Source organism: Accipiter gentilis, chromosome 2, assembly GCF_929443795.1.
Source record: "Accipiter gentilis chromosome 2, bAccGen1.1, whole genome shotgun sequence".
NCBI classification, from domain to species: Eukaryota; Metazoa; Chordata; class Aves; order Accipitriformes; family Accipitridae; genus Astur; species Astur gentilis.
This window is the reverse complement of record NC_064881.1, coordinates 50,566,903-50,593,315: the sequence shown is the minus strand read 5'-3', so window position 1 is coordinate 50,593,315 and position 26,413 is coordinate 50,566,903. Positions and strand designations below refer to the sequence as shown.

General features: G+C 38.0%; 1 protein-coding gene across 15 annotated transcripts in view; it reads left to right on the top strand.

Annotated features, from left to right (window-relative positions):
- Window positions 1-26,413, top strand: part of PTK2 (protein tyrosine kinase 2) — a 227,179-nt gene that overhangs the window by 109,620 nt on the left and 91,146 nt on the right. For all 15 annotated transcript variants that reach the window (XM_049819633.1, XM_049819642.1, XM_049819634.1 and 12 more), the window contains 3 exons: window positions 5,478-5,565; window positions 21,816-21,895; window positions 23,420-23,482. In XM_049819633.1, coding sequence (XP_049675590.1) covers window positions 5,478-5,565; window positions 21,816-21,895; window positions 23,420-23,482 — 231 coding nt within the window. The remainder of the gene's footprint in view (window positions 1-5,477; window positions 5,566-21,815; window positions 21,896-23,419; window positions 23,483-26,413) is intronic.

The following is a 26,413-nucleotide window of genomic DNA, read 5'->3' as shown; positions in this document are numbered from 1 at the left end:
AATGGTATGTGCCAAAGCACTGTTCTGTTTGCTGGTCTTTTTTGCCCCATAAGGGAAATACGAAGAGGTTCAAGTGACAAATTGTGTGTCATAGAACACACTGTGTTCCCCACAGGGTAGACACCTTCTGGTTCTCTAGTTAAGGTTTGTAGGTAAAGTAGGTCCTTGTAACCAGGTGACATTCATGCTTTGGTTCTAACAGGTAGCAGATGCCCCAAAGGAAGCCCCTATGCTTAGCAGTCCTGTACTGTAAGTTTTGATAGCTGCAATACAAATGCTTTGGCGCTGACACAAAGGGCAGACCACCTGCAGAATGATTTAATGAGTTGACTAAGTTGATCTAACAGCTCTGTACCTCTCCTCGCCACAGTCTGGCTTATCCCCTCTCTTGCTTCCAGTTATCCAATCCTTTTCCTTTTCTCCTATGAGCCTTAATGCTTGTCTAATCCTTCAGCGAGCTGATTCAGTTCATTAAACTCACTCAAGGCTCCTCCTTTGTCTGCCCTTTTTGTTCCCATCTTCTCCTTTCCGGTTACTTTTCTGCTGATGTGAACTGAATTGGAACCTGCTGGAAGTAACCTACATGCCTGGGACTGGTGAGATTATTTCCTTCAGGGCCACAGAATATTAAGAGCTGGATCATCCTTTCTTTTTTGGCTCTACCAACTGCCCAGGTAGTGCTTATTACTCAAAGGGAAGCTCCTAGAACTGCTCAGTAGTGTATGCTATGCTGTGGACAGGTCACTTCACCATATAATTTGTTAATTCTATTGATCCCCACCTTTATGCTGGTCTGAGTGGAGGCCCATAGTATGTGTCAGTGAGCTTCTGTACCCCAGTATAGATGCAGAGCAGTAAGTAAAATAGCGGTCTTCCAGTAATAGTTCTATCAAACAAAAGGGAGGTGATAATCAGCTGGGATGCTTGCTCAGAAAGCAGACCTGGTTTGTGGGAAAGGGACTTGTCATCCTCGTCAGTTGGCTGTGTTTCAAAGACAGTGGATTTAGAGGATATTGAAAATCAAGCCCATCCTTGAGTTGGCCTTTGGAAATCAGCTTCTTCATTCCCATAGGCGTAGTCAGAGATTAGGTTATAAATAGGTAATGAAGGTTGCTGTCAGTGTCTGTCCCAGCAAAGCTGTTTTGCCTTACCTGATTTTCTCATGAGATCCTGTTGCAAAAGCCAGTGCTTCTCATAGCTCATCAGTTAAGAAGACATGTTTTTTTTAATCCCAGAGAGTAAAGGTGTACTACATTCTGGTCTAGATCAGGGCAACTGAGACAATACGTACGCTGCTGAAGTGGAGTGACTACTGGTCAATATTTGTTCTTAGTCCATTGGGAGACCAAATAAAGGATTCTTTTCATTTGCGTAGTGTGAAAAGCTGCCCAGCAGAAAAAGACCTGGGGGTGCTGGTCCAGCAGTATGCCCAGGTGGCCAAGAAGGCCAACAGCATCCTGGCCTGTACCATAAATAGTGTGGCCAGCAGGAGCAGGGAGGTGATTGTCCCCCTGTACTGGGCACTGGTGGGGCCGTACCTCGAATACTATGTTCAGTTTTGGGCCCCTCACTACACGAAAGACATTGAGTTGCTGGAGTGTGTCCAGAGAAGGGCAGCCAAGTTGGTGAGGGACCTGGAGCACAAGTCTTATGAGGAGCGGCTGAGGGAGTTGGGACTGTTTAGTCTGGAGAAAAGGAGGCTGAGGGGAGACCTGATCGCTCTCTGTATACAACACCCTGAAGGGGGGCTGTAGTGAGGTGGGTGCTGGTCTCCTCTGTCAGGTGGCTGGAGATAGGACGAGAGGAAATAGCCTCAAGTTGCACCAAGGGAGGTTTAGAGTGGATATTAGAAAAAATTTATTTCTCAGGCATTGGAACAGGCTGCCCAGGGAAGTGGTGGAGTCACCATCCTTGGAAGTGTTCAAAAAACACATAGACGAGGCACTTCAGGACATGGTTTAGTGGGCATGGTGGCGTTGGGTTGATGGTTGGACTCAGTGATCTTAAAGTTCTTTTTCAACCTAAATTATTCTATGATTCTATAATTCAACCCCATCTTCAGTATCTATTATTAAATGTCTGAAACACATGCATTGAATCATAACACTTCCTTTCCAGGATTTTGAAGGTCCCCTTGGTTAGGCACTTGATACCCTGTAGAGGGTTAACCTTGGCTGGCTGCCAGACCCCCACCCACCCCTCTCACCCCCTCTGTTCAACAGGACAGGGAGAAAATAGGATGAGAAAATTTGTGTGTCAAGAATGAAGACAGATCACTTAACCAAGTGTGGTCACAGGCAAAACAGACTCAAATTCAGGAAAATTAATTTATTGCCAATTAAAATGGATTTAGATAGAAACAAAGACAACCGTTAGAACAGCCCCTTCCTCCTCAATTCCCCCTTTGCCATTCCCAGCTTCACCCCTTCCCTCCCGACTCGTGTCCCCCCGAGGGGCGGCGCCGGGGCTGGGGCCGGGGGTTGCGGTGGGTCCCCCCCCAGCCCCTCTCGGCCGCTCCTCCCTCCTCACACGTCTCCCTGCTCCAGCGCGGGCCCTTCCCCGGGCTGCAGTCCTTCAGGGACAACCTGCTCCCGCCCGGGCTCTCCATGGTCGCCACTCGGAGCTGTCTGTGTCCTGCTGGAACCGTCTGTGTCCGGCACGGGGCAGCCCCGGCCTCTCCTCAAAGAGGTTGCCCAGCTGCTGGCACCTGGGCACCCAATACAGTTCCTTAGGGTAGGTACACTTATTAACTTAATTTTCTTTGCTTTGAAATCACTGAAAATCTGTTGTCCATTAACTGTCCCCTGGAAGCACTGTGTGCTAGTATTCTGTCTTGTACACAAACCAAGTATGTAGAAATCCATTTAGGTAAAGCTGTAGCTTTGTGCCCAGGAAAAGTGGCCAGTTTTAAGTTTGCAAGATCCTGAGTTGTCCTTAGCTGACTTCACTGTCTGATTTATAAATTCTCTTGTGCCATGGTAATGCCCTTGAGTTGCATGTCAACCTTTGCTATGTATTTGCTAGTCCCTCATAAAGATTTATCAAAGCAGTAATAAAATAGGTACCAGATTTTGTATTAACATCCAGTGATCTGACAAAGTGGAGCTCCAGTGGGAAAAGATGAAAGCGTTTTAATTAACTGGGAGGTACTGCAATACAGATAACCAGTTAGCCAGTCACCTTCAATTATCTGGTCAGTCAACTTTTCTTTGCTCAGAGGTTGGGTCTTCACTTTTGAATACTGTTTTTCCTGCTTGCTGTTTCATGCAGTGAGGCTTGGAAGATGTTGTGGAAACCTTCTGCCAGGGAGAGGAATTTAAATAGAAACAGATAAAGGACAAGGAGAGAATAGGAGGAGAAAATGTACCAGGGAAACTATGAGAAATTGATAAGGACAGTTTTCAGAGACTAGTGGTGGTTTTAATCTCAAAATGTAGAAAGACAACTAAAATGCAGCAGGTCATAGAGCTAAAAAAAATGCAAACAAGTAATTTTTTACATGGATTTGTTTTATTTCATATTGGTCTCTGCAGTGGTGTTCAGCAGTAGATTTGAGGGATATGGCAGAAGCCGGGTGGTAGAGCAGGCTCTGCTTTTCTGCTTCTGGACAGTGTACTCGCACTGCTTTCTCTTCCTAGCACTTAAAATGCCTGCAAGTACAAGTTGGCTAATATCTAAAATTTCAGCGAATAACTAGATATCTGCTATGTATCATTAAATGTAAAAGCTGATCAGCCATAGAAGATGATTCTGTGTGCCTTCTCAATTAGAGTAACTTTTGAGAGTTTGTCTTAACTGTGACTTTGAATCTTTTTGTTTATACCTGTCTGTGTCGTCGTATCAGAGAATGTTTTTTGTTGGGAAGGACCTTTAAGTATGCTGTAGTCCAAACCCCCTGACACAGGCAGGGGCATCTTTCGCTAGACCAGGTTGCTCAAAGCCACATCCAACATGACCTTGAACATGTCCAGGGATGGGGCATCCACAACTTCTCTGGGCAACCTGTTCCAGTGTTTCACCACCCTCATCGTAAGAAATTTTTTCCTTACCTCCAATCTAAATCTCCCCTCTTTCAGGTGTTCTCCACCTCTCTTGTATGTCCTGCAGTGTGAAGACTGTTTTTAGTGTAACAACATGTTTTCTGTGCGCGAGATGACTGAGCGTGCATTTTCCTTTATGAAATAAACTTGCCATACTATGAAAAAATGTCATTCTAAGTATTCATAGTTTGTATACAGTGTGTCTGCATGTGTTGCGGTTCCTATCTATATGTTTGCCTTATTTTAATGATTTTTAACAGGACAATGTATTTTCAATGATTTCAAAGCAAAGAATACTGCAGCTTCTGCTTGCAGTGGAATCCTGAGCAGCAGTAACTCCTAGTAACTTTTTACCAAATACCCATATAAATCTTTATTACAGACAGCCAAATCACTTGCTGAAAAGAAGTTTTTGTTCTGCTGAAACCTACAGATTGAAACATTGCAATATTTGCTCTTTCCATCATGAGTAGATTGTTAAATATGCTTATTTTGGAGAAGGGCTGTAAAGCGTTTTATACTTAGGTTAAGCTGTATTGGCATATCCAAAGGGATGAGGACATGTATTATCAGAATTTTATTGCAGGAATGTGTTAGAGGAGGAAGAATGCAGTGTGTGTCAAACACTGTGGGCTGTTACTGCAGAACAAGCAGGGATACTAAATTTAGGGATTGTAATAAGTTTAGGGTTTGAGAAAGCATACAAATTTGGCACAGGTCATGGATCAAGGCTAATTCTGAATCTCCCTTACTCTGTGGTGTACTGTGAACTCAAAAAATACGACTGTCATGTTGAAAACTGGTTCATTTGGCTTTTGCATGCATCTGGATGATGAATAAGGAAGTGGGAAGCCTTTTTACAGAGAAATCCCTTCAAAACCCTTGGAACATTCAGATGTGAATATTTACAGCACTTGATCAGAGAAGGAGCAGAGTCACGTTCCTTGAGTAAGCCCTTGTTTTGTGTGTAGGATGTTGCTCCCTGGTGAGTAACATTGGTTGCTGCTCTTACTTGGAGCAGTGGGATCTAAGTACTGTGCTTTGTGATAACCAAAGAGAAAAGCTGTTGCCAGAGGGTCAGTCACATCAGTTGTTGTGGCAGCTCTTCTGCTGTTGTCCCCTAATTGGGGCCTCCTTTCCCATGGATCTGGACCTGATAGCTTATCTGCTCGAAGTGTTGATGCTTCAGTCCTCACTGAAGCTTCAAGAAGGCAGCAGGGTTTTGTTTGCTTTGTAAACATCTTTATGAAATCATAGGTACTACATTCCAGTTTAGTTCTCTGAGTAGTCAAAAGAGAAGGTTTTCCTGTAGTTTTCTGAGTTTGTTTTGATTTTATCCTTATTTTTAAGAATGTTTGAAGACGTCTTTTATTTGTGAGGAAATCTCAATTATTATTTTTGTCTCACCAGTATAATTCTCTTTTTCTTGCTTTTCAGATACGAATTGAGAATTAGATATTTGCCAAAAGGATTTCTAAACCAGTTCACTGAGGACAAACCAACTCTAAATTTTTTCTATCAGCAGGTATGTTCAGTTCTACCACTTTCTCTTTTGCTGAATTTTTGCTGCTTTAGCTGAATTTGGCAAATTCTGGATTTGTTTATGTGGATAATGTATTACTGCAGAAACAGAAATTGGTAAAATTTAAGGTTGCATATATAAAGCAGAAAGGGCATGAAGTCCATGGCTTCTTTCTCCGTGAGAAGTGGTGAGGAATATTTTCCAAAGACAAGGTAATTCTGCAGTTGTCGTCTTAACTCTGATAAAATTTACTGTTGTCCAGCTGGCCTCTTATAGTTACTTCACACTTTATTAAATTGCTGAATTTCTTTATTTTTGGAAGCGCAAATAAGTGGGCAGTTTCACTACAACCATGGAATGTTTTTTCCACTCATATTGTTACGTTATTTTCTTGATTTGAGTGTATCTTACTGATTAGTAAAACTGCATAGTAGTGAAAATTTCTATAAATTAAGCACCTAAGTCTTCATTTTGTTGACTTAAATAATTTTAATCTGCTTTTAGACTGGCAAGCTCAAAGTAAAACTTCATGGGGCTATCTTTTAGAGGAGTCTGGACTAGAATGGTTGTAGTGTCCCCTAACTGTAAGAATCCATGCATCTGTGAAAATTCAAACCTAAAGTTACTTATTTGCTACATGTTAGGTGGTTCTTCTCCCGTGCCTGTATGGTACGTTGTCTATCTTCATACACTGAAATATTGTTAGTGTTTAACAGTTTGTGTTAGTAATGGTGACAAGTTGGTGAAGGAGATATGGTTTTTTATCATAGTTTTAAGCAATAATTTATAGTACCATATGGAGGATTAGTTTTAATCTAGATTATTTAAAGGAGTAATTTTATGGGTTATTGTCATGATAGAGATGGAGTAAGGGGAATAAGAGGCGGCGGGGAGGGCTTGTGAAGTCAGCTGAAATGGCAGAGCTCAGGAACTATACCATGAAAGCTCTGGAGTTTTGCTTTGAAAGAGGAATTTTGTTTTAATGTCATGCATGTTGTAGTGCCGAAGGAACAACAATAGGAAGTGCTCTTCTAGCAAGGTAAACTATTCCCATGAACTACTGTTCTTTTTGTTGTGTCTCTGCCAGATTCAAAATTCCTGATTTTAGGTTACTTGCTTGGGGCATACCATAATTCTTGATCGATGCCCCCTAAAATTAGGATATAACTGGAGCTGGTCCAAAGCGTGGCACTCTTCTGCCCTTGTGAACAGGCATGTTTGCAGATGAGGAACCAGGAAACAGTAATTCTGATAAAAATTTCATCTACAAAGTGGAAAACATAATCCTCTCCTCTGTCCAGTACTTCATCTGAAAGTAGCATATAGAATCAACATGCTCATACTAATTTCTTAAATGCCTTCTGTACTTTATTGTACACACACACATTCTGCCTTAGGTATATGACTTCTGATTTTTTTTTACTGTGTGATGAAATTTTTGTGTTGATACATGACAGAGTTGACTTCCGAGAAGACAACTCTAGTTCAGTGCTTACCTGGACTTAGCATTCTAGTTTAACTGATCTGTGTGATATGCTTGTTTCAGCCGAAAAATGTCTGGATTTTGGTGACTCTTTAGTACTGCCAGGGGTTCTTGTAGAAACAATAAAATCATGTTCATTTTTACTCTAGCAGCAAATGACTTTGTTCATACTGGTTTTAAACACAGGAGTTTTGTCTTTCCCATGATGCAAAAGTAGGTAATGAGGTCCAAAGTAATTTCCTGAACTCCATCATTTACCTATTCAACAGCTGGGAAGCCTGCAGTGTCCTCTCATTTGTGCCTAAGAGAATTATTTCCTTCAAGCAAGTACTTTAAGAAGCCAGAGGAATATTTTTTTTTACCATTTTCCGAGAAACGCATTTTTACTAAATTTGGGGAATTCATTAGAAAAAGATACAAACAGCTCAGAATAGCAAGAAGGTTTATGAAGGTCATCAGGAACTGATACGCAAAAACGACAGCTGTGTGTATCTGACAATGCCCTGAATCCTAGTTCTATTCTAAAATGAAAATGAGAGGTTCTTGTCTCCTTGCTCTGCGCACCATATAATTTTTTTTTTCTTTTCCTCTTTTCCACTTTATCATGAGGTATTTCTAAATCCAGTTCTTCAAAAGTCACTGTTCTTTTTTCTGGGGTGCTGCAAGGTATTTGGGTCTCCATTGTTATGGAAATCAGGTGCACAACTTTACACAGCTGTCATTCTCTGCCCATGATTCTATTTTGCTCCATAAGTCTCACTTGCCCTCTTGAATAAATTAGGACAATTACTTTTATCTGGTAAAGTGTTAAGGCAACACCACTGACTTATGAAAAGAAGGCAGGAAAAGAATTGGAGCAGTAACACTGCATCATAAGACAAGGGAATGTGGAAAAACAAGGAAAGACAATTTTTCACATTCTGTTCCCTTCTCACTGTCGTTACTGCAAACATTTTAACATCCTCTTTTGCTAACCACAGCTCTCAGACACATCATGCTGTATTTAGGCAAGAGCAACAGAATGTACATAAATCATACATGCATACATATCTTGAGCTTTCTGCACAGAAATAATGCATGTTAGAGATAATGAACATAGGACCTAGTTATGGTATTTTACAAACAGAATAACACTCCTGTAATTACATTGGCTTTTGTAGATGTAAAAGTCAAATACATTGCTGCCTCGTGTTATAAATGAGAAAAAAAGATTTTGGGGACCAGATGCTGCCCGTGACTAAATCAACACATTGTCTGACTTAACTAAAAATGTACAACATCAAATAAGTTCATGGAGAAGCAAAAGAAATATGGTGACCTCTGTGACCCATGAATTGTCCATGGGTTTTAGAAAATGTGATTTTTTTCTTTAATTTGAGTTGCAGAGCAGCAGTAGTGTTGGAAAAGAAGCTGAAAGTTTGATCACTGAATCCTCAAGTATCTTCATCTTCCAGAAGAGCACAGAACATTTGTAAAGATAACAAAATGTTACTTTAATCGCTGTCAACAGACACGGTTTATTCATACAGTTTAACCCAAACCGCAATTATCAGGCTGTTAAACTGAAAACTGGCACAGGGTTGTAACTTCACATGCATGACTACTCCCATTCACTTCAGTGAGTGCATTGCCCTGTATAAATTGGTGCAAGCATTTAAGTCTTCTCAGCTTGGACTTAATATGTGATTTTTTTTTTCTTTTTATTTTTCCTTAATTTTGACTATTTTAAGGATGCTGTGAACTTTCTTTGTTTGGGGTATTCTTTGTTTTCAAGAGTATTGAACACATCAAGAACCTATGACCAGAACTGTTTGTAGCTTGACATAGAGCCGTTTGTAATCGGTGGCGGTCATTCTGCCATCTGCAGTGGGCGTAAGCTGTTCTAATTGGAAGTATAAAAGCAGGGCACTTAACAAGACTTTTCCTAAGAGTGCCCCTGGCTTGCAATCTGTACAGCAAAGGATTAAAATCAGTGTGTGTGAGGGGGGGAATCATGCAACTTATTTGTAACGTCAGAATTAGTCATACTAATATTAATACCACGCGGTTTGTTGAAGCATCTTGTGTGCTTCAGCTTTGAGACTTGAGATGGGGTAGAGGCTGATGCTTAGGCCACTTCTCTTGACTGGAGGAGTTGTGTGTTCAAGACATGGCATTTTACATCCCAGTTGAGAGCTCTGACCAACAGGCTAATGTTAGAATTGTATCTTCCCCCCGCCTCCGTTGGAAGGTGTCAAAGGTAGTGGGTGACAGGTCTTCAGCAGTGTCTTCTCTTTTTTTCAGTAAGTGGAGCATTTAGGTGGTGATACTCCATTGACTGCATTATTCCCTTGGGCCCAACTGCTTACAATTTCAGCCAAATTAAGCAAATTGGATCCCACCCAGGGCTGTTTGAATTGTGAGGTTAAAGTATTCAAAAATCAGGAAATGCCAGATTTATGGTTGTCTGCACAGTTGGCAGATGCTTGCTGCATAGGTTTTACGTGCCAGCCTTCAATTGTGTCCCGTTGTATTGTATACCCCAAAGTCAACTCTAATGCTGCCCCCAAAACCTTAAACATGAAGTACACAGGATTGCTGAGTAAAAACACACTAAGTTAATTTTTATCAACAAGTAACCTCCTTTTTTTTTGTTTTGTTGACCGTTTTGTATATCTCAAAAGAATAAAGATACCTGTATTTTGTATGAATTTTTACCATTTTTCAAGAAAACTTCAGAGGAAACAAGCATAAAGGTACAAAAGGAGAATTAAAAATTGGAGTTTTTCGAGTAATGAAAATTAGACTTCATGTTTTTCCTGTACTTTTTAGGAGCATTTCCAGTTGCTTTAAATAAGTGTTGATGAAATTCATTGCGAGTGTCTTCCTTTCCTTCTGTTCCAGTCACATGGCTGTTGGGAGGTGGAAATAAAGGGGACAGGCTTCTCTTTTGCCTTAATAGTTGAGTGAGGAATGAAAGCCATATCTCACATCAAGATAGAATACAGCTTTTAAAGACATTCATGTAATGAGAATCAGACGTAAGCTACTTGAATTGCCTTCCTTTTATTGTGGGACAAGAGCCTGCACACATTTATCCTTGAATAACGTGTTAGCCTCCAGTAATTGGAGATGGTTTATCCCTTGATGAAAAGGGAGTAAGCATCTGTATTGGGGGGGTACTACGACCCAGCTCTTAGGCATCAGCTGTTCCATTGTTGCTGTCCTTGTGCTTCACACACAAGACTTTAAAAGTAACTTTTGGGGTTTTTGTAGACCCCAAAGAGCAAGAAAAGGTTGGTTTTATCAGCATAGAATTTTCCTCTGTCCTGCCTTATTTAGCCTGCAGCATGGAGTTTTGACCTGGAGGTGTACATACATGTAATAAAGGAAACCACAGGACTCGACCGTGCTTTGGGTTTGCTTTTTAAAATGAGCCAAAGTTTGTGTAATGCACCAGAGAAGGAGTTGGAAGCAGGGAGAGGATGATCTCAAAGTCAGGGTAGATAAATGATGTTCTGCAAAAATTGGGCTGAATTCTGGGCCACAGAGATTCTGTGTTTCATCAGACAAGTACAATGCAGGTTCATTTTCATAAGAAAATTTAAAAAAGAAAAAAAGAAAAAGTGATACTTGTTTTGTAAAAAAAAAAAAAAAAGATTCTTTAAAGAAAGAGGAAGCATAGTTTGTTCTAGACAAATGGTACTTTCTTGTTCTGTCTCTGTAGTGTCTGTAAAGATAATGTTAACACTTAAAATGTATTTCCTTAAATGAAAATTCTCTTTTATATTGTGGCGGATAAATGCATCATGCAAATTAAATTATTTTTGTAACACTGTCCCCCAACATGTAGGAAATTTTAAGTCCAGGCAATTACTGCAGTAACTTAATGATTAAAGTTTTATAAGGCTTAGGTGCATGAGATATAATTTGAAGTGCAGACTGGGAATTAGACTCTTTAACCTAATTAAATAACAACATCTCTTATACCCTAACAAAAATAGGAGACCTAAAGCAAATGACTTTGACAGGAAAAGCTTTGAAGAAAATCAAGGACACAGGGAGAAAAGCTGGCATTGTTCCTGATAATTGGCAGCCTGTTTAAAACAAAAAAAAAGATCTTTCAGGAAGAGTTAATGGTTGACACACAAACTGTGCCCTACGGGGAAGTGGTAATAAATGTTAGAATTGCAGCTGCTTAAAAATATACAATTTATTTTTTTTTAAATAAATGAAACTGAACATCACCTGTCTGCTCGTTGCAGCTTACAAAACTAATTATAAGCGAGATATCCTTTACAAGGTGTTGGTTTCTTGAAATTGCTGAAATTCACAATACCTCATATAGTACTCATGTTTTAACTATAAAAGTTGATTTACACTCTCAAAACTATGCTGACATTCTTCTTGTAGATCTTGCTGTTTGTATAGTTGTGTAGCTACTTTGGTATCTTCTGAATGTTCTGTGTGAAATGTCTGCTTTCTGTTAGCATTGCTGTCTGATAGGAATGCAAAACATACTCGTATTCCTAAATACCTCTTAAATAGTCAGCCAAGCCCAGTCCAAAGAAAAATGGATGCTTTGATTTAAAATTTCCACCTGTCAACCAGAGCGGTGAAAATAGTGCTTGTGGGCTTTCTTGCAGTCATATGTGAATTACTCTTAATTTGATACAGTACATTTAAAATGCTCAAGACAGGTTTCCATGTACTGATGCATGGATATGTCTGTGTTAGTAATCTTGAACAAAATGTTATTCAGATTAGTGTATCAGTAGTGTATTAGGTTGCATATAACATGCATCAGACCAAAAAAAAAACCAAACCACAACAAGTTGACTCAAGTTGATTCTTGGAGTCATTTCTTCTGGAAAAGCAAAATTCTCTGTCAGAGGAGAAGTATAAAATTAGGTGTTAGCAAGGCACGCTTAGTAGGTTGAGTACTATATGGTTCCCAGGAGTATAGTCCTACTTTATCGAAGATGTGAGAGGCAGCAGTGTATATTGCAGTGACATCTGGAGATCAGCCCACTCGGACAGAAGGGATCATTTTTAGCCATTCTGTCCCTAACAATGCCTTGTCAGAAGTTGATTACCCCCCTCACCCCATCTCTAATGCCCTTATTATTAACAGAGGAGCCTCCAAAATTAGTTAGAGATGTCAAAGATCACCTCTAGATAATATAGAGACTCTGACCTTGGAAGACGAGAAGGAGGAGCAGCTGAGGGCAGATGGCAAATGAATGTTATCCTGATACTGAATCTGTGCTTTTAACTCCACTAGAAGAGGCCAAAGCCTTAATTTTCCCTAATGTAGACTTATCTTCTATAATAAGTCTAATATTATTAGATGGGTAAATAGGGGTGGAAACACATATGTGTGTGTCTCCTGTGCATATTTAAAAACTACCATTATGATCATTAAGGTGGCTCCTAAAAATAGTGATGACATTAAAAGTATGCTTTGGGCTTTTGTGCATATGGTACTTCATTCAAAGCAGATGAGGCACAAATCTTTGAGGGTTAATTTTGCGTAAGATTTCTGAAGCTGTAGTAATGTGGCTTGAGACCCTATTCTTTCAAGCTGATTATTCTGATTCTGTAGTGAAGAAAATTCAGTGTCCTACAGGAACCTGCTGTTGGTAAATGAGGGTGGGCTCTGCTGTGAAAAGATGGAGGAGCCATCTCCTTTTGCAGCTTGGTGATTACAGATGTAAGCAATTATATTGGGTGGCTGTTCTGCATTCATCTAATAATTTATCTGTCCTGGGCTATGCTACAGCATTTCTGTGGCGTATTTAACGCTACAAGAAAGATTGCAGTGGAAACCACAGAATATTTGAGATAAATATGTCTGATAGGGTATCACAGAAGAGCTGTGTCGTGGATCTTGGTGGACTTAACGTGTGGTACCTGCTGCAGAGTGCAGTCTGAACAGGAATATTCTGAACACAGAGCAACATTGTTCGTTTTGAACGTGAAATTGTGGGGAAAACAAATGTGGTATATGCTTCAATTGTTACCTTGGTCCCATCGGTAGTTGCTGAAGATCAGCTTTCCCAGTGGATATATTGAGGCGTTCTGGACTTTCATGTTACAGAAGTTGGCAAATTGTAGGAAAAATTTCACTGTACTTTCATAGGACCAATGTTGCCAGAGTGCTGTGTGTTAGTGTAAAATGAAGATCCTTACGAGCAGTTTCTGTGGTGGCTGAGGGTGAGCTATTACATACAAAAACCAAACACCAAAATACCTTCAGGTATTTGAAACTTGAATGTTTAAACACAGGTGCTGGAACACACCTGACCTGTTAAAAAGGAGAATGAATAAATAAACGTTGCAGATACAGGAAGGTTGAGAGGAAACTGGTATTTGTTAAGATAAATGCCACTAGCTAAGCACAAGTACATCATTTCTGAATATAAAAACACCAGCTAAAAATATCTGGATAGAACAGATAGATAAGGAGAAAATGGTGTAATGTGAATCTTTGTTTTCCATGCTTTGTTAAACTATTATAATTATGATTCTTATGCCATTTACTAAATGGAGTACAGAAGACATTTTGTTTCTTTGTTTGCTTATCTAAATATCTTACACAGTTGTGGGGTTTTTTTCTTGGTTATGCACTTAACTCTTTAGGGGGTACTTAATCACTGAAGTGCTTTTTAAATCCCGTTTTCAAAGCAATGCCAATTTAGGGGGGAAAAAGAAGACTAAGTTGTTTAAGTAGGTCATAGACATTGAAAGTACAGCAAGAGAAATAGATTGCTCATTTTTAAACTGTCCTCCTGAAAAATTGGAGATTATCCTGTGGGAAATGTCTTGGTAACATTAAATGAGCTGGGAAAGCCAGTGTAGTGGCTCATTATTGGTATTCGCCCTTATTGAAACACCATTTGATAGTACTGTTGCTAAAGAATTTCCACAGTAGTTATGCTTGAAAAGAAAATTCAACAAAGTTTGATAATTTTATTTAATAATTTCTAAGGATATTAAAAAATTTAAACCTAAAATACATTTTTAAGACACAGCAAGTAGTTTTTTTAAAATCCCTAAACTCCTGGAAAGTGTTCAGTATTAAATTCAGAGTGATTTTATTCTTGTTCTTAATAAAAAAAAATTAAATCCAGCATGGTGTTTTTATTAACTGCACTGGCAAGATAGCTTGTCAGCCTGAGTGAATGTTTTTCTGAAATACTGCAGCTGCATAAAAAAATCATGTGCAGAAAAATGAAGCAGATGGCTTTTGAAAGTAGCAGCTGGTATATAAAATACGAGGCCTGTGATAGATTTCTTCTTAAATCATGTGTGCTAGCATAGGGCTATTCTCTAATTTTGCCATCTTCACAAACATGGGCTTTCCTCTGTCTTTTTTTAATTATACTGGCTGGAATTTGCTAGCCATCTATACAGCTAGGAAAGTGCCCATTATTTCCTAGTAAATTTTGAGAAGTTAGACCATCAGTAATTTGCCCATTCAAGTAAAAGAACAAATATTTTAAAAGTCTGACATCAGAAATGAAACTGCACTTTTGTTTATGTGCCGGTTTTCCTTGTGGAAAAAGCTTATTAGTTCATGGTTCAGTGTTCACCTGCTTTCTTTGGTATGATTTAAGAATATCTTTGAACTTCTAATGCTCAAAAGACTAGAGACGTAAGCGAGATGTTTGTTCTGGCTAATCAATGAAAAATAGTAACAAAAATATTTAAAAATATTGGTGAGACTAGAAGGTAAATAAAGTGGATTCTCACTGTATATCAGGACATTAATATGTCAGGAAATATGTTATGGCATAGGATTATATTGTACTTCTAAATTGTTTATTTTAAATACGACTGCCCTTTCAAAGCGTGTACTCATTGAACACATGTAGTGTATGTTGGGAGGGGGGAGTGACAGTTTTCTTTCACTTTATTTTATCAGAACACGTAAAAGACTTCCTACCTCTGAGAGGTGCATTTATGCTTGGTGTTAATGTTTTCCACGTATTACATCCATTCTTTGTAGTAGACTGCTTGAGCTGTCGTGACCAAGAAGTTAACTACAAATGTGAAGCATAGGTCACACTTTAATTCTTAGTCGCCAGCCCGTGAGAGAGCAAATGCAAGTACAGTTACTGCTTCCAGTACTGACATTGTAGTAGTAGTCATCTAGAAGCCTGAAGTAGTTTGCATTTCCATTATACCATGTTTAATATAACTTGAATAGATTAATCCCCTCCCCTGCCATGTGTACACCTGCTTGACTGTAAATCTGATTTAAACTTGTTAGAACATTTACAAGAAAGAAATCTGAGGGGAAAGGTGCTTGAAATCAACGCCATAGTTTGCAGCAAGGAATTATTTTTGTCTCTATCCTCCTTTAAACTGTTTTCCAATGTGTTTTTCTGTGCAAGTTCAGATAAGCACATTCTGCTAGAATGCAAAATGGGTGAGTGGAAGCAAGTGTGTTGCAAGCAACATAAACCAAACTGATTCACTTAAAACATAATATTTTGGGGTTTTGATTGTTACCAAATGAAAATTATATAGGCTTTTAGCAGTATAGCACTTGAATTCATAATCCTAGTGTAAATCTGAGTGTTTGCCTTGTTAATCTTTATGTATTTTTATTGCTAAAACATTGTGACAGTGAAGTATTTGAGATGACTACAGGCTTCATGTAGTCTCATCATTGCCAGAGCATCTGGTCTCTAGTATGTGGTGTAACTGAAGTAGTGCCACACAGGTGTAGCAGGAGTACTTTAAAGGCTTCGTTGGGTTGGTGGAAATCAGTATGAGTTGCTGCTTTGCTGTTTCTTGTTTGGCCAGTTGGTTTTTTGGGGGTGGCTTTTTCAAAACCAGTTTTGTATGACAAGTTTATATAAATTAGTGTTCTCTTACAAACTAGGTAAAATTAAGGTATATTAAATAGCATCCTACAATTTTTTTCTGGTTTAGCCTTTGGAGAGATCCCATTCTGAACAATTAAAATGGGGAGCAGAACAACAGCAGTGGTACTTGATCTGCTTGAAGAGTATATCTATCTTGATGACGTACTCTTCAGCCTTCCTCCAGGCATTGCATACTGTTAACTGAACATCCAAGCCGTAAGTAAAGGTCTGCACATACCACCAAGGAGGGCAGTTCTGCAGGTGTAACATGAGCTCACAGATAACAGTATCTCCAAAACCCACCGATCAGGATTCATCCTCCTTCCTAACATACTTCTGAATTTGTAGTAAACAGAAAAAAAAGGTAGAATTCTTTAGATTTGCCAGAGTTTCATTTTTGTGTCTTTGTGTGTATATAGGCTTTATGCTTTTAAAGATTGGGCCTTTTTTCTCTGAAACAGACAAAAACTATTCTAATTTCTCTCATTTAACTATATTAACAACAATAATAATAAAAGTAATAATTGAGCAAACACAAGAGACTTCTAGGAAAACTATTCCATTTCCTTGTGGCAGTGTGCTTAATTACCATTAAATTCTCTCTTGCGTCTCTTCCATTTAAAATTTGTTCGGGCTTTTTCCTTAGGAGGTTATGCAGCTTGTGCTGGACCTCTTGCAAATTTCTTACCTAATCTTTGCACAAGCATTAGTTCATGCATTGATCTAATGCCATCTCAAACAAAATAGTCGAGAAAAATTAAAGATGGTAAGAGAAGTTCTCATTAGTATTCTGGGAGTAGAAATCAAATCCACTTTTTCGTAATTTTTTTTTCTTTCCTTAGACTTACTGATATTTCAAGAAGAGGGTGTATGGACAGGTTTCTGAAAAAAAACCAAGATAAAATTAATTCCTTCTATCAGTTTCTTACCTTTGCTATCCATAATAGGACACTGCTCAGTCTAATTAGACCAAAAGATTATGGCCATTGGCCTTCTGAAGCTTATAATCTCTTTGTATACCTTCCAAAGTTTAAACACAAAAAAAAATAGGTGTATATAATTTATATGTAGTGCTTTATGATAATCAAGTGCAAGTATTAATTTTGATGAGAGGATGTCATGGGTGATATTGTGAACGCTGCTATTAGTCACTTGTGGACACTGATGGAGGCTATTTTTTCTGTTTTTACCTCATTTCTTAGGTGCATAAAGGCATTTTTATCTCACTCCTCAGGTTGAATACTGTAGTGAATTTGAAAGACTTGAAACTCCACGTTACTGTACCAGGGAACTTCAGAAACAACACCCACCCACATACACACCCACACCCCCACCCCCCGCAATAAATCAGCAAGGTAGAATCTCTGTTGGCTAAAATGTGAGGTGGAAGGAATACAATGTAATTTACACCAGCTTTATGGAATATCTGTGTTTGTCCATCTCTTCTGGACTGGGATGTGCAAAAAAAACCCCCCCTTTTTTCTGCTTGTCACCCTAACAAAATTATGCACCCAAGTAGGCAACTGTGCTTGCAGCATTATGATGAAAATGTCTCGCTTTTGTCTTGGAAATAAGCTGAGAATTTTCACAATACTTATTTTTTCTTCCAAATTGTTGGAATGGGAAGGGTTTTTTAAATTTTTGTAGTCAAGTTCTGGTGCTTGTAGTTGCAGAGTCAAGTTGGGAAGATGTGAATAGAATTTACAAAAGCTCACAAGCCGGAGGGCAAGAGGAATGAAACACCAAAACTTTAAATGTTTGGGTAATGTTGCTCTATTTATTTATGGAAGAGTGGTTACTTGAGGCTAGCAGCATTTTAAAATATGTTTGCATGAAACTGAAGATGTTCTTAAGCTGTTTAGTTTAACAAATGAAGTCCTTCTGTACTGGTATCTACGAGGCAATGAACTATGAAGATAAATGAATACATATTTGATCATGATATACTAGTAGCCTCAAATTATCATAGTTTCTGCAAGGGGAAGTTTTATATGTCAGGATTGACAAAATATTTTGCTACAGCCAGTTCTTTTTTGGTCTCTGAATACCTCGAGGAATGGGTAGATAACAGTTTTGAAATTTCCTGGTGATGCAGAATTGTTGAAATGGTTCAAAAAATTGAATGCATAGTTAAAAAAATGTTTAATTAAATATAAGTGAACTAGCCAATGGATATTTGATTTGGGCAGATGTAAGGTGGGCTAGCTAATGGATTTTTGTGAACAGCTATGTTAGCTTTTTAGGTGAAGTAACTTGGCATATACATGAAGATGAATTCTCAGAAAAGGGGTAGGAGAATAAAATGACAGCTTGTATTTAAAGTATGATTAAAGTTCATTAAACCTCACTATGGATAATATAATCAAGAAGTAAGCTTACAAGTTCTTTTAACTTGATACATTTATGGAATATGGGAATCCATGTAAGAACTGAACTCACATAGAATTTGCATCTTCAATTTGTTTCTTATTTGTCAAATATCCCCATGTAGACCTGCAGACAAGGAGTACTGTCCTGTTGTTTGCCACCTATGTGTACTGCAGGGGTTATTTACGGTAATAACATGGGAACCTGAAAACTATTTTCCCGATTTAAGTGCTCTGAGCTTGGGTCTGACAGTTTTAATGCAGCACAGGTTTCATATACTTACTGATGAACAGAAGTTCTTGTTCATTTTTCTGTTGAAGTTACTACAAAGATATCTAGACGGTAGTTCTGATTTAAAGTTAAACAAATCTTGGTTATAGAAGATTTTCTCTTAGAGAAATATTTATACCATTACTGACAGGTGCAGTTCTGCAGTAGAATGAAGAGTAATTGTAAATGGACAGTAGTTGAGATAAGATACTACTCAAAATCTCTGCTTTTTTTTTTGCTTTTTTTTAATTTTCTGGATTGCCAAATTTCTTGAAAATGCCTCCAGGTGTTGTAATGACTTTGAGTACAAGGGAGATTGAGCTTCTGCAGAGAGTTCAGCAAAGGGCCATGAAAATGATGAAGGGCCTGGAGCATCTTTCCACTGAGGAAAGGCTGAGAGAGCTGGGACTGTTCAGCCTGGAGAGGAGGGATGGTGCAAAGAGGATGGAGCCAGGGTCTTTTCAGTGGTGCCCAGTACCAGGACCAAAGAAAATGGGCACAAACTGAAACACAGGACATTCCCTCTGAACATCAGGAAAGTTGTTTTTTTTTTTTTTTTTACTGTGAGGGTGACTGAGCATTGGCATAGGTTGCCCAGGGACGTTGTAGAGTCTCCATCCTTGGAGATACTCAAAAGCCGTCTGAACACGGTCCTGGGCAACTGGCTCTAGGTGGCCCTGCTTGAGTGGTGGGGTTGGACCAGAGGACCTCCAGAGGTTCCTTCCCTGTGCGATTCTGGATGATTCAGATGGGAGAACTCTTCAGTCATTTCGTATTATTAGGCAGTCTTTAAACCTGATGCTGAAGAACAGGACCTTAAATTCCCCCTGCAGAAAATATTTCTGCAGTGCCTTCTTTGCCGAGTCTTTCAGACGAATGGAATGTCTGCCGTATCTTACGAATAAATAGATAACATGATCATTTAATTTCATTTAGGTTGGAGAAGACCTTTAAGATCATCGAGTCCAACCATTAACCTAACATCGCCAAGTCCACCACTAAACCATGTCCCTAAGCACCACGTTCACACGTCTTCTAAATACCTCCAGGGATGGTCACTCAACCACTTCCCTGGGCAGCCTGTTCCAATGCTTAATAACCCTTTCAGTGAAGAAATTTTTCCTAATGTCCAATCGAAACCTCCCCTGGCACAACTTAAGGCCATTTCCTCTTGTCCTGACAGTTCTCTCTAATTTATACAGGGTTGTTTGTAAAGGATTTCATAAATTAGAAGACGTTTCATCCATTAGAGCAATGACTGTTTACTTGGCTAATGCATAGGACTCTTTGCACTTAGGGACCTTCATGGTTCTGAACAAAAATACAGAATCAAAACATCTTGACTTCCTGGAAGATGCATCTTTCTCTCAGTTTATATCATTTACAGCCATTGTAATTACCTGATATATAGAGTCTGTGGTTTGGGGGGGGGGAGGGGGAGGGGTTTAACCTTTAATGAGACACATCTTTGTAAATGTTGCCAAACTCAAATAGAATGTTGTTTCACATGAGAAGGTGTTTGGTTTTTTCAATTGTAAGCATAATGAAGAAAAAGACAATTCTTAATTCTACGTATTTCGTGTATTACTGCCACGGGAATACAGAATGACTATTTCCATGTGTGTATACAAATAGCAAACTATATGATAGTGAAAGACAATTTTTTCTTCTCCTGTCTTCATTAGTATTTGTAGGAATTGGCTTGGGAAGGGTTAAAAGCTTATTGTTTTGTCATGTTGAGTACCTGTATGAGTTCAAATGCAAGAAACTTTCTCCTGATGTTGCAGCTATTGCAATAATTCATATTCTCACTCTTGTGTGTGTTTCTTCTTTCACATCTTTCAATAACAAGAATTTTTCATGCCCTTCCTAACTAGGAAGGTCTTATGTATTTGTTGCTTTGTAGTCTAGGGCTGGATCCAGCTGTCACATTGGTGGTGAGAGAGTGCATGCTCATGCGTTACTGGGAGGGTGCTGACTGGAGAGGACCTCCAGCTGTTGAATCTGTTGCTGTACTTATCTTTTAAATTATGAATTTTATAGCAGTAGCAGTTTGAAAAAATTTTTTTACAGCTTGTCATCACTCAAAAAAAAGCATTTTGTAAAGTGTATTGCTTTCATAATGTATAATCTCCTCTTTCATCTGCAAGTCAGTTGTGGATTTTTGTGATACTTCAGGACTTTCTGCAACTTTGGGTTCTTAGACTTCAGGATCTCTATAGCAAGTTTATGATTTCATAAGACAGAGGATAACTTGAGACATTAAAGAAAAGTTGTACTTCTGTAGAGGTATGTTACTGGTAAAAAACACCTGTTGCACAGAAGACAGGATCAAGAGTTAAATTCTTCAGCACTAGTTCTGTTCTCTCTTACTGTCTTTTTTTTTTTTCTTGGTTAGTAACTGAATAAATTACTTCAATGTGATGAAAGTATTACCTAAAAAGTAGGCTTTCTGCCTACATTGATATTGGTAAATAAAACAACTCCAGGACCTGTGATGAAGCTTTGACCCACCATAGTCCATCTTGTTGAATATTTAGCATGCTCTGTGGTACAGCTTTTGCACATGCCACTTTATCACTCTTATAGACTGTGCCTAAGCACAGCTGGGGGACGATGCACGCCAGCAATGGTCCAAATATGCTGGTTTGACGCAACCATCCTTCTCGGGGGGCTGACCATTTGGCCTCATCCAGGTCAGAGCACACTCCTCGGCCTGTTTTATTTCCTACTGTAGATGGTAAGCATCTAGTTTCACTCTTGTTTCTTCTTCTTGCTAGTTCAAACATTATTTGAAGTCAGTATGTAGTATGGTTTTCACATACTACTCTTCTTACTGCTATTTTTATTTTCACAGTAATGCACGGACATTTGTCTGTTTTCTATGCATGATTAGATGCACCTACAAAATTAAAAACTGTTGACCAAGATGGTTCAAGAATGCAGTGTATATTCACGTATCTTGAATGCAGGTGCAACCATCTGCTCAGCGTCCTGTGAAGATTTTTATTATATTCAATAAAACATAGGTAATACTGATGTAGATAAGGAATTTTTAAATGAAGTTCGTTGCAGTCAAAATGGTTTTCTTACAAAACTGCAGCACATTTGTGGAGAATATGAACACAACTTCTTTTTTCTCTTCATGCACTCTGAATAGTCATTCCAAAAAATTAAACTTAAGACGTAATTATTCTAAAGTTATTTGGGCAGTATTTTAGTCTGTATTGGCACTGAACTGATCTTTCTGTGATGCGTACCTACTTCTTTTGCTGTAGGTGAAAAATGACTATATGTTAGAAATAGCAGATCAAGTGGACCAGGAAATTGCTTTGAAACTAGGTTGCCTTGAAATCCGGTAAGCTGATAATTTCATTTATTATTCAACATGTTTATGACAGAATGTATACATTAATTTTGAAACTGCTTATAGTTCATCGATTCCTGACCACTATAGTTGCATAAAACATCATAAGACTTTTTTGCTGCAAAATAGTTTGAAGAAAAACTGAATAGACTGTATTGCAACCAATTTCTAGTGATTTTAAAATTAACATTAATTTTAGTATTTTAATTAATTGCATCTTTATACTGCCTTTTGGGCGAATTCCTAGTCTGAATAATTCAAAGGCCTGTAGAGTACAGTGAAGTAAACTTAAAAAATGCATCTGTGGTGTTATTTAGCAAATAGCCTTGTCATTGTGCATATATAAATCCTACAGCTAAAGAATGTAATTAAAGATAAATGCTGCTACCTTTCTTCCCTGCATTTACTTAATTTTTAATGTGCTGTTTTCAAATGATTAAATCTTAAGGATTCTTTTGGGTGGTTTTGGTGTTCTTGTCAACTGTATAGACAGCTGGAAAATAAAGATAAATTTATCAGATTAAGAGATCCTTGAGAGGGTTCCCAGCACAGCTTTTGAAATGCATGTTTTGGTTTTTGCTAATTCATGGAGAATTTGCAGCCTGAAACATTTGCTTTAGTTACGCTGTTGTCTCACACAGGGAGATTAGGGGAGAAGTAAAATAGATAAGAAATTAATGGCAAATGTAAACCTGTTAGAGAATAAAAATGTCCTTTGAACACTTATTTTCCAAAATAAAACAAAGTTTAGGCTTATGAAATTTCCTAGGTATCGTAGGAGAACCTGATGTCTTCACTGTAAGTTTTGCTGGTAGCCCCAGAGGAAGCAAAAATTCTTTGTGTAACTGCAAACTCCTTATTGCACTTAGAAAATTGTTTGTGCTTTATTTCAAAAGATGTAATGAGTGTAATAATCCATGATTATTTTATCATCCAAATCGTGCTTTCTATGGTTCTCATGCTGTGGCTCTTCAAAGCATTTTCATGAGCTATTTCTAGTAGATGACTACTAAAACTGTCTTACCATGAGCATTACTGGTCCACTTTCTCAGTGTAAACAATGAGCCCAGCCCTCTCCCAACAACAGCTACTCATTCTCGATTTATTAATTTATTTTTTTATATGAACATGTCTGATTTGAAACTGTTAGTTTTCATCATTCCATGCTTCCTTTGGTTCTACCTGTTAAATGCAGAGACACAAGTGCTGTTAGAAAGGAAGGAGATAGCGTTGGAGGTAGAAAGGAGCTGTTGAAGGGCAGGTTAGGTCACTTCTTTTGGTAGCAGTGTACTTAAGCTGGATTACAGTAGTTCTGAAAATGCAGTACTGCAATAGTCCTGTGTAATGTTCCATACATTAAATTATTTTGTAAAATTAAAATCTGATCTGTTGAGATAAAAACATTCTGCCAATATTTTCTAATGGTAAGTCTGAAAGATTTGACTACATTGATGTTGTAGTTCTAGGCTGGATCATCCAATAATTGTTGCTTTCAAATATTTTTCCTGACTTCAGGAGATCCTACGGAGAGATGAGAGGCAATGCATTAGAAAAGAAGTCCAACTATGAAGTGTTAGAGTAAGTATTGTGTTCTAGCTGGAGGTGTGTGAACTGTTTCTTAATCAGGAACATTAAATTCAGTTCAATAACAGAACGTTTCTGTTGTAATTTTTTATTCCATGAAGTTCGTTGAGATCTTTGAGTGCTTTAATATAAGGAAAGGATGATGAAACCTATTGAGGTATAGAAGTAGAAAGAGCACCTTTAGCTCTGGTCCAGGGAAACAGGGTTGGAGTTGTTTAAACTTGGATCAGGAGGCTTTTGATGAAGTCTTTCAATTTTGCTAATGTTTATGGGTTCATCAAGTCCAGTTCTAAGGTGATTTTGTTTCTAAATGTTTTTCTGTGCATCATTGCATTCTTCAGTTGTGACTCAACTGTGGTAAAGTTTGAGTTACTTGAAAATGTTTGTGATACTGTTTTTATTTCTGTTTGCTCAGTACATGGATTTCCTGAATTGTGACCTTGCAGTTAGGAAGTTTGTTAGCTATCTGTGTGTCACAGATTTTAAGATGACCAAGAAACATCCTTACACTGAAAGTATTTTGGTTACTTAATCATGTTGTATAGTAAATGGCTTTAGTCCAGACGATCCAAAGTCCTTTAGAAACTTCAGGGATTGAAAACTGGTTTTATTTGTATCAATTTAGTGGAACAAGCTTCATACATTCATATACCAATGATCTGCTTTTCACTACTAATTATCCTTGTGAAAAGATGCTCTACAGTTTAAGATAAAATTGGGATAAAAGGCTGGTGTAGCTGTGAAGTCTCTGTTTTTTACTTTATTTTTGATAAAATGTGTGCTAACTTTTAGAGTGTGAAATTAGAGAATTTGGAGGTAGAAGATAAGATTTTTCACCACAATGAATAAGTTCACAAGGATTTTTCAGGAAACGGTATGCTTTTAATAGGTAAAGATAACTTTAATGAATTGCCTGCTTATTTCTATAGTGCCTGCTATTTATATAGTGCTCCTCTATCTGTGCAGAATTTTTAAAGCTTTGTTTTTGTTTGAATTAGGGGGGGTTTTGAAGGACTTTAGTTTTCTGTTGGTAACCACTAGTAGAAATATCCTGGTTGAGGAAATGTGTAACAAAACGAGACTGGACTAATAAAGATAAATGGTTTGAGCAGATAGACAAGGCTAAAAGATGATACAAAAAAGTTTTGAAAGTACCATGAGTTACAGTGGTTGCAGTTTACATATGTTCCAGTAAGAACTTGAGAAAGGTACTTCTAAGTCAGTTATTTGGCAGCTCATAAGCTACGAACATTAGCAATTAGGTTAACAACTTTAGAAACAATGAGGCAAATGAAACAAGGGTCATAACAGGTGACACAAAGTATTAATTAATAATTGTAACAGATGAGAGTTCCTGGAGGACTCGGCATGGGGCTGCTTCCAGCTTAACAGCGACTTGTTTCTTTCAGTGCTTGTGTTTTCCAAACAGTAACTGTTTTGGTAGGAAATAACATAATTGCTGCTTTGAAAGACAAAAGTGAAACAAAACCCTGATATGCAGAATCTAGCAGCTTAATGCCATGCAAAATTGGAAATGTAGAATTGTGCACTTCAAGATCATTTTTAAGTCTTGGGGCGTTTTTTTTTTTAGGCAGAATGTTTTTTGTATGGGATTTAGCTGGGAGAGATGAAGGATAAAAGCACCTTAAAGTGGCTATAGAGAATTATAAGCTAGTAAGAGTCTGCAAAAAGTGCCAGCCATCTCCAAAATGTACTCATTTGATCTTACCATCTTAATAGCATATAAAGGTTTATCTACATAAGTAAAATTTATTTCTCAAGTGAGGCTTTTTGTTTGTTTGGGCCGGGGGAGGGGGGGTTGCTAGTTTTAGTACATCATGAGGCACTTAACCAGCTGAGTGCAATTTTTAAATGACACTTTTTTGCATTTGGTGTGATTGCTTCTTGCCTGTCTTTGTCAGATGTCTACTTGATGTATATTCATCTTTGATCAGATTTTCATACAAGACCAAATCTGGATGGGAAATGGTAGATAGAATCAAACTGTTAAGTAGCCTTTAATAGTTGGGCCTTCATGTAGTGAAAGAAGAATTTTTTCATAATAAGTGTGAAGCCTGTTAGCATAGAACAGGGATAATTACAAGTACAAAAATGGGAGCTATATGAAGGAACAGCTGCAGCCACAATTTTGTAAAAAGCATGTTAAAGTCTATTATGTTAATCTAACATTACTTTTTTGTTGTAACTTCAATTGAGATGAAAAATAGAAATAAAGATACATGTTGCCTAAAGCTGCTTATCATTATAAGACAAGCAGTATCATCTATCCGTAGTTGGTATTTTATTAATCCCATTGAAGTTTATACAGTTAAAAAAATTACATTTAAGCCCACAAGTAGGATGGAGTAGATGAGGTTAAATAAAAAGCTGTAGTAGAACTGTATGAACCAGGATCTCGCTGCTAATTATCTCTTACTGGCAATCAGAAAACAGATGTCTTGAGTTCTTAATCTGGAGGACTGAGTTGGTGTGTATCCCGAGCTAGCCATTTTACTCCCACGCACTGCAGCTGAGAAGGGAAGGAGTTTGTAGCATTGTGCATTTAAAACTGTTTGTATGTTCCAATTTCCAGTGCTTATTCCCTTATTTATAGGTATCTGTAGTTTGTTGTTGACTATGGTATTAAATCTGTATGCTTCTTATGTTAAAGTCTCTTCCAGTAAATAAATCTCCCATCTCAGTTAAATACAACATATGCTTTATTAACAAATTTTATTGAGTTGTGTTTTGTTGTACTCTGCATAAGATTTTTTCTGATTTTGTTACATACAGATCTGTACAAAAGGCTACTCTACAACTCTCTTTAATAATGAATCAAATCAGGTTGTTGCAGCCGTGTGCTGTGGTACTGTTAAGATGGAATGATGTAGGGTGCTTCATTTTTGAAAACACCACTTCGCTCTC